The 17,208-nt window shown below is 44.1% G+C and overlaps 1 protein-coding gene across 1 annotated transcript in view; it reads right to left on the reverse strand.

The window, feature by feature from the left end:
* arid3a (AT-rich interaction domain 3A) overlaps window positions 1-1,399 on the reverse strand; it is a 35,569-nt gene extending 34,170 nt beyond the window's left edge. Inside the window, exon 1 of the mRNA XM_088622316.1 lies at window positions 1,059-1,399. Coding sequence (XP_088478442.1) covers window positions 1,059-1,399 — 341 coding nt within the window. The remainder of the gene's footprint in view (window positions 1-1,058) is intronic.
* Between the last annotated feature and the right edge of the window lie 15,809 nt (window positions 1,400-17,208).

Here is a 17,208-nt window from a genome sequence, read left to right on the forward strand (position 1 = left end):
AACTGCAGAACTTTCTAAGCTGCAGCAACTCAATTCTCTTGTCTCGTCTGTTCATCACTTCTTCTCATTTAACAGCAAATTCAATGTGCAGGTCTGTTTCCCCATCAGGAACCAGGATTAAAAAGTTGGTGCATTTCAAGTAAGACTTTACTCTTCCTTCTAATTTCCTCCAAAAAATGTGAGGATTAGGAGAATTTTACAACTATTATTTTCACTATCCCGAAACTGATTTGCAAAGATTTTCTCTCACTTCAGTGTAACAGGTTCTGGGACTTGAGTCTTAACGATACAATCTCAATTACTTGTTTGCTTTCTCAGTTGGGGTTTTGATCTTTATGGGGAGTTCTAGTACACTGCAGGGACTTCTGAGCACTGCTCTTTGCTTTCAGGGAACTGGAGGTGTGGTCCTGAAATAAACATGATTAAAATCTTTCACATACCAAAATGACACAGTTCCATTCCTAGAATAAAAGGCATACCTAAAGTTTTTTTTTTTTAACAATAAGAACAATCTGCATTACAGGATGTTTTATTGACTCTCTAATTGAAAGGTTTCAGCTTGTCTTGTTCAACCAAAATCCTTCAATAAAAACTGAGGCATTTATATGGGACCGACCATATTAGCACCATTTAGGGGTCCAAAGTCTTGTGCACCCGTAAATGATGAAGACAACCTAGATGAACCATTTTCCCAAATCCAAGAGCTTTCAAGGACTTATCTCCAGGATGCGATTCCTTGTGGGCTTTGCTTTCTAAAGTCTGTGGTGCATATCTGTAAGGCTCGCACGTCAATTAACACGACAAGGGCAGGAGGGAGCTTGCTTTTACCTCCAACGTGCAGCAAAACTGACAGCACCACTAAACTTATTTTTTTTAAATAAGCATGCCAAATAAAAGTGTAAGATCACCATTTCGCATTACTGCGTAACCTATGATATGACATAACTCCAATGGGGTTGAGTATGAAAAGCATTTCCTCTGCTCAAAGGGGGCATCAATACGAGCTGGAAGTAGACACGAATGCAGGAACAAGGGATGTGGCTTTAAGCTCCACTCACATGTGCTCCTCCTCCTCCGAGCCCATCATGTCTTTGTACTGATCCTCTCCGTCCTCATCCTCCTCCTCGCCCACACTGCTGTTCTCCGACAGGGGGCTGTCGGGGTGTCTCTGTAGCCCAGCTGCCACGGCCCGCATGGCCTCCAGTGCTGCCATCTGTGCTTGCTCCGCCTCCGGGGCGGGGCTGCTGCCTGACTCCTCCCCCAGGCCTTTGGTATTGGCTGAGGGGGTGTGCCGCACCTGTGATTGGCCAGCCTGTTGCAGCTGCTGCTGTTCCAGTTCCATCTGCAGCTTGGCCCTCTGCTGCCGGTGCAGGTTCTCCATTACAGCCTGCAGCTTCATTGCCGCAGAGACCCCCCCCTTATCCCCACGGCAACGGTCAACAGAAGTGTCCTTTCTGAGCGTGGTGGAGGCTTGGGGGGCCAAACGTCCAGAAGAAATAGGAATGGTGACTTTAAGAAGCGACCCTTCCTAATGAATGTTTCCCGTCGGGAAGACAAACCTTCAGAGAACAGGCAGGCAAACGTAGTCGATGCACACTTCCACTAAACTGTCCGAATCGTCATTGAACAGAGAGTGCCGTAATAGGGTCTCCAAGTTTTTCTCCGCAGGTAGATCCAGGTGAGAGGGTGAGTGGATGGCAGTAGGGGATTATTCGGGGGATTTGGCCGTTCTTCCCTTGCCTGAGCTGGGCTGCCTAGTGCCGTACAGCATAGCCCAACCGCTCAGCCCTGCTCTAGTGAAGTCACCTCTTGAGTGCGAAGAGACTGTCAGGCCCTGCCAAGGAACAGAGAAACAGATTAGGAAGGGTATGATGCATCTCGATAACCACAACTTCCTTTCAGTCCTCAGGCTGTTGTTACAGAACAACAAGACGACTTTGTTTTTTTTTTTACACAATACAAAAGTTCAGAGAGTACACAATACCAGTGTGGCTAAATGCACACGCAGAACAAAACTGATTAGTAGCCCAGGACAGAGCATTTAAAGCATACAGCGTCTTTTACCCAAATCAAAAGACGGGCAATGTTCTGCATCTTCAACTCGGCAGCACTGAGCACATCTAACAAAGTACTAAAACCGACGAAGAAATTAAATAAAATAAAAAAGACCACATGGACTATAAATCAATATTGCTTTTGACAGGCTGGTAGATTATGTATTCAAGCATTTATCATGACAAAATTACAAGGGGAGATACAACCCTTTCGCTGAATATATAGGACAGGATACACCACAGCCCTCGAATTGTGGGGAAGTGAAGAGCAGCTAGACCATAGTAACAGCTTTTCCTGGCCACTGCAGGACCTCTCCTTGAAGCAACTCACAAGTGAAGAGATAGTCTGTTGATGTTTTGGCAATGTAAACTCCTTTATTTCAATTTACAATTAAGCAGGCTCTGTTAAACATCTGGACTCTGTCCCATACTTACTTCATCGGTCTAAAAAAACTTTTTAAAAAAAAAAGGTTTGAACAGATGAAGCCACTGCCACCCCTTGATCTGCACGAAATGAAGAAGCCTGCTTTTTACCACACGGGATCAGAGGAAACGGGCTTGGTAATATTTCCTTAATTATTAATTCATGAAAAGCATAATTAGCATTAAGGAAGAGAATAGAAAAAGCTCACGTTACTTGAAACGCAGATTATTTTCCTTTCAAAGTGGAAAAGGATGGAATCTTCACAGTCAATTATGGGTCAACCATTACTTACTCACAAGCATTACTGTAACATGACAGTGTTGAGCTAGTCCCCACCCCAAAAAACTGCTCTATACAAATCAATTCAATATAAACTTAACAGCTCAACACTCTTATAGAAAATGTCTATTCGAGAAAAATTAATCCTATACTCACTAGAGTCTTCAAGTCTTCACTGTGACCACAACTGGCAGCCATATTGGCCTGAATGTTTGAAAGAATATGAACAAGACGTATAGGATCCAATGTACACATTTCCTGTTGCCCCTTTTGTATGAGGACCAAATTATTTTGTTCCGTGCAAACACAGTCTTAGTGAGAAATGGTTCAATGGACCGCTTAATTCTAGAAGCACACTCTGCAAATTTCAACGAGAAAGTCAACTAATTTTTCAACACAACCCTGCAGAGTGGTCTACTCCACCATGTCAGGTGACCCCACATGTTCTTCTGTGAGGAGTTTCACAAGGTGTGCGTTATCTGCCAAACCACTACAGATAAGCATGCCAGACACACATCAGAACAGAGGAGCACTACAGAGCCATAATCCCCAGAGAAACTGGCTCTCTTCACAGCGATGACAGCCCTATATATTACAGAACGCGCCCGAATATAAAAACCCTTCCCCACTTAGGAAAAAAGCCCACCAACGCAGGCAATATTCTGCCATGCTACACCTGTGAAAACCAGACTAAAGGTTTCAGCAAGACTGAAAGTGCCCGCTTGCAACTTCTTCCTAGCATGACTTGTGCCGCTTCAAAGTTTTGTTTTATTCTCAATAACCAACGGTGTAAAGTTCAAGCTGTGGTTAATGTTTTGTGAACGTAACACTTTGTCCACTTTTAACAAAGACCATCAGGTTAGGAAAAAACAAGCAATTCCAGGTTTTGCTCAAGAGTAGAGCTTCAGCAAAAATAATGCTGGAGTAAAAATTCTCATATTAAAGCTTTCTAACCTGGATGCACTGCAACCACAGTGCCCAAAACACAAAATACAAAGGGACACTGGCAAAGACACTTTAGTGTAACTAAAGCAAGTCTTGATGAAACGGAGGTCAGGAAGTCCATAGGATCCTCAGGAACAGTCCACAAAAATATTTTTTTGTTCTATTCGAAAGATCTGTTGCAAATCAGTATCTCTTAGTCTTCATTTGGGCTTTTTAAAACCGTATACTTTGATTCTATGCCAATATGCATATCGGATCACAGTTAAAAGAAACGGCGCAAATATGACCTACTGTACCCAGATGAAAAATACCTTGTGTAAGGTGGAAATCAGAATTATACTTGGTTTCACCTTCAGCCTAAATACAAATGAATGGAACAAGTAATAGGTTTATTCCATGCTGAAAAAAAGAAGAAAGAAAACACGATGTTTCAGTCGTGGAGCCTTCTTCAGGTGTGAGAAGGACTGCCCTGTCTCCTTAAGCACTCCTAAGCCACAAATGGCAAAAAATAAACCCTGGGCATTCTTTGGCATGCAAAATATGGATTAACAATGTTAAGACTAACGCAGATGGTATATTTAGAATGTCAAAATGCAACTCGCTTATGTACCCATGGCATAAACCCAGAAGAAGCAGGTCAGTAGTTCATCTCTAAGGTGGCTGGAGCATCTAAAAATCTGACCGTTAATGTCAAGCGTCATTATAGCAGCAGAAACAGAACGTGCAGGAAATGGTCAGGAAAATGGAGAGAATCTTTCTGTAAACTTATGACAATAGTCGTGCAGTGGCATACTCAAATACATTTCTCATCAGAGGCATGTCATCAAAGTAAAAAAAAATCATATTCCTGAGCTTAGTGATGCACTCTGCAGTGGGGAAGCCAGATTATTTCCTGCTAAATGTGAGCTCTTGTGGCTGCTGGTCTGGACTCATCCACTAATTGACTCTTGCAACTTACAGAGGCAGAAAACAAAGCAGCATTGGTTTACTGCCTAATTAAGTTAAATCACACCAAAAAGCCAATTAATTGAAAAGAAGCTTCAGTCAGAGGGGAAGGTGGCAAAGGGAAATATGTCAAACTAATAAAAGGAACTATTCACAGAAAACAGGGCAAAAAACTTTGACAGAGTTTTAGGAATCACTTAGACTTTCCGACAAACGATACAGTCCGTAACTCCACAGTAAAGACTAACATCTAAAAGTGACCAAACATTTTTTGCACTTTTTAAAGAAATCATTTCAGTTTGTCTTATGCCCCCCTCCCCCCCGAGTGCTGCCTTCCCAGAAGGAACCAAGTGAACATGAGTTGCAGGCAGCCCTCCCCCCTCCTGTCCCACCCAGCACCGAGGTTTCAAAACACAATCACAAACGCAAACAAACAAAAACAAACACTTAGATTTTGCAGTGAATAATTCTAAAAAAAAAAACAAAGCAAGAGCTTCGAATCAGGAGATGCAGACGTTTGCCAACCAGCAATGCAGCTGCGAACGTCTTGAATGAGAATTCCAGCCAAAGCAATTGTTTGAAACGGGCGTGGCCTGACAAATGAGACACCAGCCCATTATGTGAGAGGAACCAATGGAATCGTGGAAATGGCAGTGATCAAGGTCTTGGTGGTGGGATACTGAGCAAAAAAAAAAGTCTATCCATCCATCCACTTCATGTAATAAAGGGGAGACAGAACCCAGCAGGAAAGGGGCTCAGGGAGAGGACACCAGTCCATCGTATGGCACACACACTTGCACCAGGGCTGATTTGCCCAGAAGTCAATGAACCAATCGGCATGTTTTTGGACTGGGGGACGAGACCCATGCAAACACAGTCAGAACCACCAAACTCCATGCACCCCAGGAATGGAACCCAGGGCCCTAGTGCTGCGTGAGGCAGCATTGCTAACCACTGTGCTGTACCGCAAGGCCTGGATTTCTCCAGGAGCACAATCCATGGGTGTTGGAATTCACCGTGCTTTGTAACTTTCATTACCAACTCCCCCCCCCACACACACACAGTTCGCACAGAATTGCCACCTCCACAGGAGTTGTAGAAGTTAGGTTCCGGCCTCCCGACAACATCTTTTGACCTGTATCAACGAAGGCAGGTGACGCGGACAAGAGTGGGGATGATATGAGCAAGGGCCCAGTGATGGGATGCTTTTTGGTATCCTGACAGAAGTAAAAAGGGGGCTATTCTAGCTGAGGGATGGTAAAAAGGAAAGAAAAGACCTGAGGGTCTTCTATAATCAGCTATAGGCAATAAGACTGCTAAACAGCCAAGCTGCAGTCACCTTCAGCAACCACCCTAACGGTCTTCATTAAAGTGTCAGATTACATGGACATACAGTTTTCCCTTGTATTTGGCACACTGCAGATTGCACTGTTTGGACATTATGTAGTGCATACACCCTGGATCTGTAGCAGTGTTCGATTTATATTGAGTTTTTTTTATTCCATTTTTTAAATGTTGTGCTTTCCATTTTTATGTCCCCTGATGAGCTCGCAGAAAAGACATTTCATTGTCAGCAACTACTGCTGCACGCTGTGTTGCTGTGCATTTGAGAAATAAACCTCGACTGATTGAGCGATCGTGCTGGGGGGGGGGAGGCGAGATCTCGAATGGAATCGGGGAAGGAACAAAGTGTGCTGTATTGGACCATGGACTGCGCCGGGAGCGAGCGAGAGAGAGGGGCTGGAAGGGTTAATCCTCTTGGACCGCAGCAGAGAGGGAGGGGGAGTGCTGGAAGATTGCAAGGTCTGAGCAAACAAAAGAAAGAGATAAAAAAAGAGCTGAGGGTCTAATTCCAGAGAGATAAAGACACAAATGCACACCCACAGTTGGTTCTGGGGCCACAGGGAGGGGAAAAAAAAAAAAAGAGACCATTTCAGTGATGACTAGCTACCACTCCCCTAAACCATCTAAATACAGGACTCCGAACTTCTCCTCTCCAGTCCCTTTCACAGGAACCGCACAGAGAGCTTCCACCTGCTTGCTCCACATATGAACCAAGTTCCTCTTTTTGCAAAAATGCTCAAAGTACCTGGTTGCCCTCAACCCCCTTCCCCGTGTCCAACCCTCATGAAAGAACAAATGGTGAGCCGACAGAGCCGGTGTGGATAATGACAGACTTTACTGTACCCAGCACCTTTAAAAGCACTGAACACAAAGCTTGATAAGCAGTCAAAAGGCAGCGGAAACAAAAACACCAAAGGGGATAATTCATTTAGCTTCCATTTGTATTCATGGGCTCATTTTGTACCCATTTTGTTATGCAAGTAAGCTTACATTGTTCAATTTCCATGAGAAAGAGCTGTACCAGGAAGGGGTGGAGACGTAAATTGTGACTTTCCACATGAAAAACCCTGTTAGAGCTTTAATGATGTCCTAAAGGAGAGCTGTACTTTTGCAACTAGCAGGGAATTGGTTAAACGCCACAATTTTAGAGACTGAAGACAGCAGCTCGCGCACCAGATGTAACTGAACCCAAGGTAAAGATTTCTAAATTATTTGAACGACTTCGACATCCTTTAATCTACTTGCTTGTTATGCAATGATCCTTTTGTAACAACGCATCCCTGATAATTCCCCAACTCATTCCGAACAACAATCAGTCATGCGGTTTTCATTTGGTTGGATTTCTCTTTTTGTTAAACTAGGGGATCTAGTTTCTGCACCACATGCGAGATCCCTCCCCCGCATCAGCTGATATTGTAAAAGTCCTCATGGGGTGGGGGGGGGTTGAATTTATGACCTGCAGGCCCCTGATTTGGTATCAGGCTTGGTGGTCCAGAGTTTGCAGGCAGATGCCAACCATGGAGGCAGGATACAGTGGGAAGGACACGGCGGGGGTTCTGGTTACAACTCCCCATCGGTGCTGGCACCAAACCTTGAGAAACAGGCATAGCCAAGTGCCAACCGACAAAGAGGCCTAAGCACAGCCATGCAAGAACGAATCGGAGTCAGCTATGGATCAGAAAAACTATGGATGCCGTTTCGGGCACCATATTTCTCTGAGGCAGAAGAGCCGGACTCTTTAAGCCACTGAGGCTACAGTTTTCGTCCTCTCTCTTCTTCAGCAAATGACAGAGGTCACTAAGGGTATCGCTTTGGGCACTACACCAGTTTCAGAAAGGAAAAGGCAAACAAAAAACAACAGATGAACAGAAGAAGCGACAAAAATGCCACACAAAGTCGTACACCGCACAACGAAACGGAAATGCTGTAATTAGGACACTGACGAGCCTCCTTTTATCTTACAGTCTTGAACAACAGGCTATACCTTGCCACCCTCTCTGTTTGCTAGTAAAGCGAATTTGCAGACTTCTCCCTTTGCAATGCCCTGCCCTTGGTCATTTCATTATTAACCTCTGCAGCCCCCTGTCCTCGCTGAAGGCCCAGTAAGGGACAGAAGGAGAGTAATTCAGAATTCAGGTCAGTGTGATCAATGCAGGCTTTTCTTGAAATGAGAAAACACCATTAGCAGATGTTACGAAAAAGTGCTCATCAAAATACAGCTGCCACTGATCCCTAATGTCAACAGGATTGGGATGCTGGGAAAAAAAAACCACCTCATCTAGGGTTGAACCACGATATTGATTCTCTCTCCAGAGATAGTACTGGCAACTGAACTACAGCTCAAACCAGACACTGGGCCAATGGGCAGATATGAATCTCTTAGACAGTCACATGGAACATGCAAGTGGTTCTGGAGTTTACAATTTGCATTTAAGAGAGAATTTATGAATATACTTCAAAAGGGATTTGCATTGCTGTGTCCCCATTGCTGGTTTCCCAATGCAGTGATGATGGTTAACTGAGCATTATCTGTGATGTGCTGATTAGGCTAGATCTGATGATCATTTACAGCGCAGGAGGGCAGATCCTATGGATTTTAGAGGTACCGTTCAAGGAGCACCCAATAAGGCTATGGAAAACAGCGGCTATGACATCTTACCTACCGATTTCAATTACGTCATTATGGTCTGAGACCAAATAACAACCAGAACAAAGGAAGCACTCAAGTCCCCTCCCGTACTGGCCACAGTACCGGCTGCAGCCAAGCGCATCAGTCAGCATGGTGAGATCCTACAAGCACAAATCGGCTTTGCTAAATGATATAAACCACAAACTCGAGTATAGCTGCCAAACGCAGCACTCACATTGTTTTCATTTCCCTTATCATCATCAATCATCCATTACAGAGCGTGGACTGATTCATCTCAACTTTGATTAGAAATCCAAGGGGAGTAATAGCTACAGTGCTCAGGCACGTTCAACAAATTACACTGACTCATTAAATACGCTGGATCTGCCATGACCTTTCATCTAATTTTGGACTGGCTGTAATGTCTCTCACATGCGTTGTGCACAACTCTGTGCAGAATTGCTTCTGGTTAGATTACGTCACTGCTCTGTGCCGCCCTGCCTAATCTACACCAATGACCCGCTCTTGTAGATATAAAAGATAGGCGTTAGTTTAATGGCAGCACACACAACTCAGCATGAAAAACAATTAAGAAAGGACAACACAATGTTTGGATGTATTGTTTAAAAGCACAGAATATAAATCAAGGGAAGTTCTGGCCAAATAATCAAGTGCATTCATTAGAGATCACCTTGAAGACTGTGTGAATTGTTGGACGGCAGACTACAAGATATTGAAGTAGTTCAGGAGGCTAGCTGCGTCAGCACGTGTAGGCTGCAAAGGAACAATAGGTTTATTCCATGCTGAAAAGAGAAGAAAGAAAACATGTTTCGGCCATGGAGCCTTCTTCAGGTGTGGAAGCAGTACAAAAGAACAATCTTTATTCCCGACCTGAGGGGATGGACATGCTTAAACTAGGAACACAAATGGTTTAGCCTGGAACACAAACGTTAAAGTGGGGGTTTGATTCAGGCATTGAAAATCCTGAAAGACAATGACCAAACCAACTAGGAGAACTTGTTCAGCAGCAACACAAGGACCTGGAGACAAGTGGAAATGATAAGATCACCTTTTTTTGGCCCGATACAATTTCTTGTATTAGGAATTTGTATTTTCGCATACCCCAATTTGCTCTCCATGAGACACACGGACAGGGAGAGAAGCTGGGGGTCAGACATTTATATGGAACCCCTGGAGCAGTTGGGGTTAAGGGCCTTGCTCAGGGGCCCAACGAAGAAGGATTCCTATCTCACAACCATCGTGAAACACTCAAATTTGTTTTACAAGTCTGGGTTTCAGGCGGCACTGTGGGGCAGTGGTTAGCATTGCTGACTTGTAACCACTGGGGCTGTGGGTTCAATTCTGGATCTGGTAAGCTATCTGCAGATAGTGTAGTGTTTTCATGACTCCAGTTTTCTCCCAGTCCAAAACCATACTGGTAAGCTAAGTGGCTTCTGGGAAAACTGTTCCTGGCGTGAGTGCGTCTGTATTTATGTGTGCCCTGCAATGGACTGGTGTTCCATCCAGGGTGCATCCAGCCTGGCCCTCCATGCTTGCTGGGATAGCCTCCAGCTTCCCTGCCACCCGAAATTTGATGAAGTGGTGAGAAAATGGATGGATGTCTGGGCTGGAAAGAATGCATACCCTATAAAAGGCACAAAGCAGCGACTAAAGTCACAAAAACGGGTGATATCCCTTAAAAAAAAAATGTCCTGCATGCTGCTAGATTTAACTACAGTATGACACATTCACAACCTTCCCACTGTGCAAGATGAATCAACAAACAGGAGCACAATACTGGGGTTACATATTGCCTCCACTAACACTCTCCAGGATCTGAAGCAGAATGGGTTTAAATCTGATTAGCCTGGCTGCTATAACTGGCTTCTTGGCAACCTGGGTTAATCTTAATCAAGTGATCTCCTTATTGGCGGTTTAATGGAATGCTGGTCTTTTATTCAGATGTCTCTTTTGTTTTTCCCTTCTCCGGGGGAACACGCCTCAGGCCGGGTGGAGACTCAGATGGTAAACAGTGTCGGGTTACTACAGCCCGGATCAGCGGGCTCTTGGCAAGCGCCTTGCCTGTCTTTGTCCGAGGCCCAGAGCCCAGACCCCCGCTTTCGACGGGGAACCGGCCCTATTCAGGCCCAGACTGCTCCCAGAGATGGGACAGATCCTGACCTCTTCCTGCTTCTACTGGCGCCAGCTCACGAGAAGCTAGCGAGGAGATGACTTCAACTCAAATAACCACCGGACAAGCAAAGAATCGGATTTCAGTTTCAATCTGACACACAATTAAGATCATACAAAAACGCACACTAGAACTGCCCGTGTGTGTGTGGGGGGGGGGAACTGTACAAATGGAACAAAAACAAAGATAGCAGTCAAAACCAAATAAGTTAATAACCAGAATTGTAGGTTTTACACACACACGCACACACCCTTCACCAACAGAGGCACAGTAAGGGCTGATCAGTTCCTGTTTTATAGAGACAGAGAGCAGGGGCTACTGCCTGCCTCCTACTCCTCAGGATAAAAAACCAGGCCTGACAGCCTGGAAACAGCTCTTCTAAGACCCTGCTTAACTACAACCAATGATTTCTTGGGACTGAAAGAAAATGAAGATGGATGGAAAGTTTTTGTCCTGGAAATGCATCATCTTGTTCTACAATATCATTCTGGCAGAATAGCGCTTCAGATGAGCTCAGGGTCTGTGGTGTCATTTCCATGCCAGGTTTACTTCAAGAGATGTTGACAAAGATGTAGTGAACTTCCATTTGCTGTTGCCTGTTATTTCTAAACAGGTCAAAACAATTCAGGAATGTTACAGACTCTTAGGCCATGAGAAGGACAAAATGATTGTGCTTTACCACAATGTACAACAGCCGTTTTGTATAATTAAAAATGAGAAGCACACATACTCCAAAAGCAAACCTTCAGTTGCAGCATTTAAAGATGCAAATAGATTTTTTTTCCATTGCTCTTGAAGGTCTCTAGAACAAAAACAATGCAGAAGTCAGTTTTGTTCAGCTCCCATCAAGACACCGCAGTGATGCTGATCAGCAAACCAAAATTCCTCTGTTTCCGAAAGGGCAATTTCCCAAATAATGTTGCTGTAGTGGTTGCTAGAAACATGGCTTGCAGGAAGCACCAGCAGGGTGAAGTCCCTACAAATGACAGTGCTTAATTACCCTTTCACTTTTGACAATTAGAGCCGAGGCATCCAGGAAATAAACATGTTTTATGGCTCCCTGTTGGGTGCCTTTGTTGCAGAATTTAGTAATCACGCTGGCTGTTGGTATTGTCTTGGTCTTTAGCCAATATCTTCAAAATCGAAGTGCTCTTTAGAAACGGGATTAACTCCGGATGTTAAACTAAACGCATCTTGTAAATCCTGCATCAAAAACTCTATCAACCCTGACGCAAAAGAACTTGAGCAATTTCAGTCCTCAAAAAGCAGAAATTCACAACATTCGACCATTTTTCGTATGGAGCCATCAGATAGTGTGCAATGCCGGCGTCGCACTACAAGGCTTTTCCTAGGATTTTCAGCCGTAGTCTTCATTTCCATAATCGTAAGAAAATCACAGCGAGTTGTAGAGAGTCGCAGCGCGTGGCCGTTACCGTCAGTTGTGTAGTACGACACCCCCCAGCGACTCAGTCAAAGCGCTCTCAATTGCCCCTACGACTCTCCGCAACTTGCTACGATAAAACCCAAACTGCTAGGGGAGGGCAGTGAGTCAGATGTGTACTTGTGAGATAATGTGCCATTTGTATTACGCGTTAAAGCGCAATACTCATTTGTTTACAATATTTGTTTTAAAGGTGTTTCATCTTTTTAACTGTGCTTTATTTGTGTAAAGTTGTTCTATATTTATAAAGAAGAATTACATTTTTGAAGGTGTTTATTTGTGGAAAACAATGCCCGCGTTACATTTTTCAAGACCGTTTCATGCTCCATGTTGTTTGTTTACTTCTGTGCGGCTCTCCTCTTCTTGCTCCACACGGATTGGCTGCCAAAACCTGGCGGTACTTCAGCGGCGCAATACAACATTGCGAACCACGATGAAAAGTCGTGAGGGAATCGGTGTAGTCACCCACTGCGATTCCTAGTCGTGTCATTTGCCACCCTCCAGAACAGAAAAGGCAGTGAAATTCAACTGCCGTCGTTAAATGTGACATGCTCTCTGACTAGACGTCGTGTCGAGTCCTGTAGTGCGACGCTGGCTTAATGGTAGTGTAAGACGGGCATGGCGAGATGCGTGTATACGTCTTGTTTCATGTCTAAGGCTGCTGTTTGTTTTAAATGGGTATTTATTTTATGTGGTGTTATTTGTTTCTGTAGTTTTTATGTAGTTTGTGTGGCAATTCCAAAGACAGGTCTACCCTTTTGGATGGATGATAAAGTTATACATCTGAACTGTAGGCCCAGACTCTGGCGTGGACTGGAACACACAGCCATTGTCCTTTGGAAGCTTCTGTAAACAAAAGTGGAAGAGCAGGGACCTCACATCGTGGTTGCCCACACCTTGCCCATTGTGTAGCGAGAGACAAAAGGCACACCAAGCTCCTCTGAGGCAGACCACAATGACAACACGACAGCAGAAGCCGCCCCCAACGCTGGTACCTAAAAACATTTGTTTTTACTGTTCAAGTAACTCCACCACCACCACTCTTGGGGCGAGGGTTTGCAGTGCGCCAGCGAAGCAAAAGGGAATGAACACCGAAGACAAGGGAGTTCAGAGGCTGCTGGGGCAGGTCCAAGCAGAGAAGGTGCCTGCCCAGGTCTAGCCTTGGTGCAGGAAGAGAGCACGCGCAATGCTGGTGGCAACGCCACCTACCGGCGCCCGGTGCCCATGCCGTTCTGCCGGCGAAAACGGGAAACGACAGCAGTTCGGCGCCGCTGTACGTGGGAAACGCATCACAGCCTTCAGAGGGAATCCCTCTCAAGCAGCAGGTCTTCCCCAATGAACAAATCATGGCTTTTGGCACAAGTGCACAAACAGTCCGCCTGCCAAACCAGAGTCTGACATGTGGGTTTTGGCAAAAGAGCAGCTGATAACCAGCCAAGCCACTAGGTTTTCCTGCATCTGGGAAACACGGGGAGCACAGAAGAAAAGCAGACTATTCTGAGGCTTGCCCATTTATAGTCGTTTAGCGGAAAAAGTGATAGACGGAACTGGGTCAAACTTTCATCCAGCGAGATAAAAAGAGCCCATTGAGAGAAACCACACTGGCTACATTCACGAGTTTTAACAGAAATATTGTCCTTGCTCTTAAGAGGGGCAGCATGACCTTACCACACTTAAAGCACAAACATTATTCCCTCAGCCTAAGTCAAAGGTGCAAAGCAACCTCATTTGTAGCAGGCTCTCCCAATTAAATTTACCATAGGGGGGGAGAGAGTCAATTTGAAGAGCACGTGTGGAAATATGGACAAAATATAGGTCTTGAGACATTCAACATCCTTGCAGAAAATGGCATATTCCAATTTTCTCTTGAATATAGATAAAGATGAATTCCTCACTCTATAAAAGATGAGAAATTTGTTAGAATTTTGAATTTCAATTCCCTAGCTGACCTGAAATGTATTAAAAGTGAATCTCACTGGATAGAAAACCCATACACAAAGCACTTTCGGAAACTTAAGGAAGAAAGGTGAGGAATAATTAATTCACCCAGAATTAAGGGGGGGAAAATTCTAAGAAATTAGGTGAAATTATCAGCCTGCTTTCCCCTTAAAATATTTTAGGATCCTTTCAAGCTACAGCAAATGTGCAACACAAATTGTACTTCAATGTAAAAGAAAATTATTTGTCATAGCGTAGAATTCTGCTTATAAAAGTCCACATCCCTAGTATGCAGTTCCTGGTTGGTTAAAGCCACAGGACCAGTGCTTGCACAACTTCTTTCTAAAAAACATTTTAGTTTTTGTTTCTGCTGGAGGGGAGGGGTTTCACAACCAAGCGACGACTCATGACAAGGACAAACGGACAATGGAGTCTCTGGCTTTGTTTCATAACAATGTTGGAAATCTGTTTTGCAATCATATTTCAGCTGGATGTTCTGGGCGAATTTGCTTATGTAAACCTCTGGAAAGGAAATGCAAAACAATTTTGCCTGGTTGCTTTCCCAAACTGAGTCTATTGTGTTCTCATTTCATACTGGGGTGGAAAAAAAACAAGGGGCTTGTTTGGGGAGAAAAAGTCCTAGACACCGCAGTTCAATAGATCCATAATGATCTTTGAAATTGTAAGCAGCTTTAATGACAGTGATAGATGATTTCAGATAGTATATGCATGACAAAGTACAAAAATTGAGAATACCAGCTTGGACAAAGTTCAATATCTTCAATCAGGTGTTTCTGTAAAAAAAAAAAGGAGAATCTCGACACCAGATCAATCTACTGGTGAGCAGAGCCTCATAGTATGATAAGTCTTCATGCAGTTTGCTACTGAACATTCTTGTTTTACTGATGCTTACATAAAGAAAACAGTTTTCATTTCTTTTTAACCAAAACTATTTTGAAAGATTTAGGTAGGTGGCAATGTTATGCAAATACTGTAGCTCTTCCCCATCTGTAGGCTGAGAGACCATATCTGACACTGCGGGTTTGAATTCCTTCAAAAGACGGCGACGGCACCGGTTTCTGGTCCCAACACTGGCAGCTAAAACGCAACTCCACATATTTTTTTGAACAGGTGTTGAACACGCCCGACATTTCCTGTAGTGTCAAGTTCAACAGGCTCTTCCCCCAGAAACCTGCGCTGATCACTGGGACTCCATGAGCCGTCAAATACTTTCTATTGAAATGGTAGGCATCGCAGTTAAGAGTGCAACCAATGCCATTTTAGAGACAATGCTTTTTGCTGGTACACTCCTGCAATTATTCCCTTCATGTTAAAAGGTCCTAAAATCCTATTTTCCAGAAAAACAGAAAATCCGACTCTTGCTGTCTGTCGTCTCTGTCCTTTCCCAATACAAAGTCCTCTCCATACTCCACTGCCTACAGTGATACTGACTGGAGCCAGAGACGTACTACCCAACATATAAGCCACAGTTCCATCAAAGAGAGAAGTTTGTATTTACAAATAATCCAACACCAATCTCAAGACTGAGAAAAAAAACCAAATAACACTGAATCTTATATCTGCCGGGGAACATGATACTTTACATTGGTAAAGACATTTAAAGCTTCGTTCGAATGGTGAAGCATGATGTGAGGCTCATAGGTGGATCAAAGGCACATTTTGAGAGCAAACCAAGTTCTAGGATTCGGACTTCATGAGCTTGAATCTGGGCTGGTCACTAGCTGACTGTGATCGAGAGTGTCCAAGCAGTGGTGCACTTATGCTGGAATGGAGCCAGTTCATTTTTGGTTTCCAATCATTCTCCCCTGCCACTATTCATAATAGTGGGGGTGGGTTGGGATCAACCCCATTATCCTGTGGAAATTCCACTCTGGGTTTGACTAATCTGGCCTTCCTTAAGTTAGAATCAAAATATCCAAAGCAGTTTTTCACTTCTATCCTCTGATCTACTCTATAGTGGGGCTGAAAGTGTGCCTGCAAGGCAGGCAGTGATCCAACACTCCAGTAACGCGCTGTGGACCAGGCAGGATGGGCGTCCGTATCAGTACTTTCCCATACTCATACAGGAGGTGCTGCTGTGAGCCAAGATTTAGGGTCGGTTTCAAATTGGGAGGTCACAAAATTAATCAAAAAAAGGTCCATGAGTGAAAACTGAAGTGGAGACTGATTGGACACACACTGGCACGTCACAGAAAACTGCTGGACCACTATTTTAGCTCAACTCCACTGCAAGTGAAAGCAGCACACAATTGGTTAGTATTCAGTCCACTGCCAGGCCTCCTTTAAAAAGGCATGTTATCCATTATGAGCAAGACACAGCTCCCGAAGAACTTAACTTGATCTCCTGCCATCCGTTTCCAATCCTGAGCGCTCTTATCGCCAAACTCCCCCTGCTTCCCTCCTAGAGCCCTCCTATCGGGCTTGTAAGAGTCTGAGAACATCTTGACTTTATTTGAGGCTGTGATGCAACTTAAATGGAGAAGCTGCTAGAGGGGAGAGAATAAAGACGTGAATGCTATTTCATTGACAAAAAATGACACGCAAATGTTAGATTGTGAAGGGGTCAGGAACTGCACACCGATTTCACCCCTTTCGCGATCATTTCAGCACGGATTCTGTTCTTCTACTCTACACACATTAACAATCAAAGCCAGGATATGAAAAATATACTGTACTTCTCCTGTCTGGGTTCCCATCGAGCGCATTAAAAGCCTGTGCCACATCAAAAAGCTATTCTATTGTCAATCTTCTGGAGACGGACCTCAAAACGTACCAGAACGATGCATGGAATGGCATAAAGATTGAAGTCATACAATTAAAAAACAAAATCAGTTTTCATTAAATCGCTATGAAAATGAGGTCCCAGGACACATTTCTGCAAGAATCAGTCTGAAGTTTGTTGAATTTGAATGTGCGAAGTGAAATTCCGTGAGTAATCCAAGACCTATAACTTCCCCGCTATCCCACCGGTCAGAGCACAAAGGTCAGAGTCATAAA

The sequence above is a fragment of the Lepisosteus platostomus genome, chromosome 27 (assembly GCF_059453375.1).
Source record: "Lepisosteus platostomus isolate fLepPlt1 chromosome 27, fLepPlt1.hap1, whole genome shotgun sequence".
Lineage (NCBI taxonomy): Eukaryota > Metazoa > Chordata > Actinopteri > Semionotiformes > Lepisosteidae > Lepisosteus > Lepisosteus platostomus.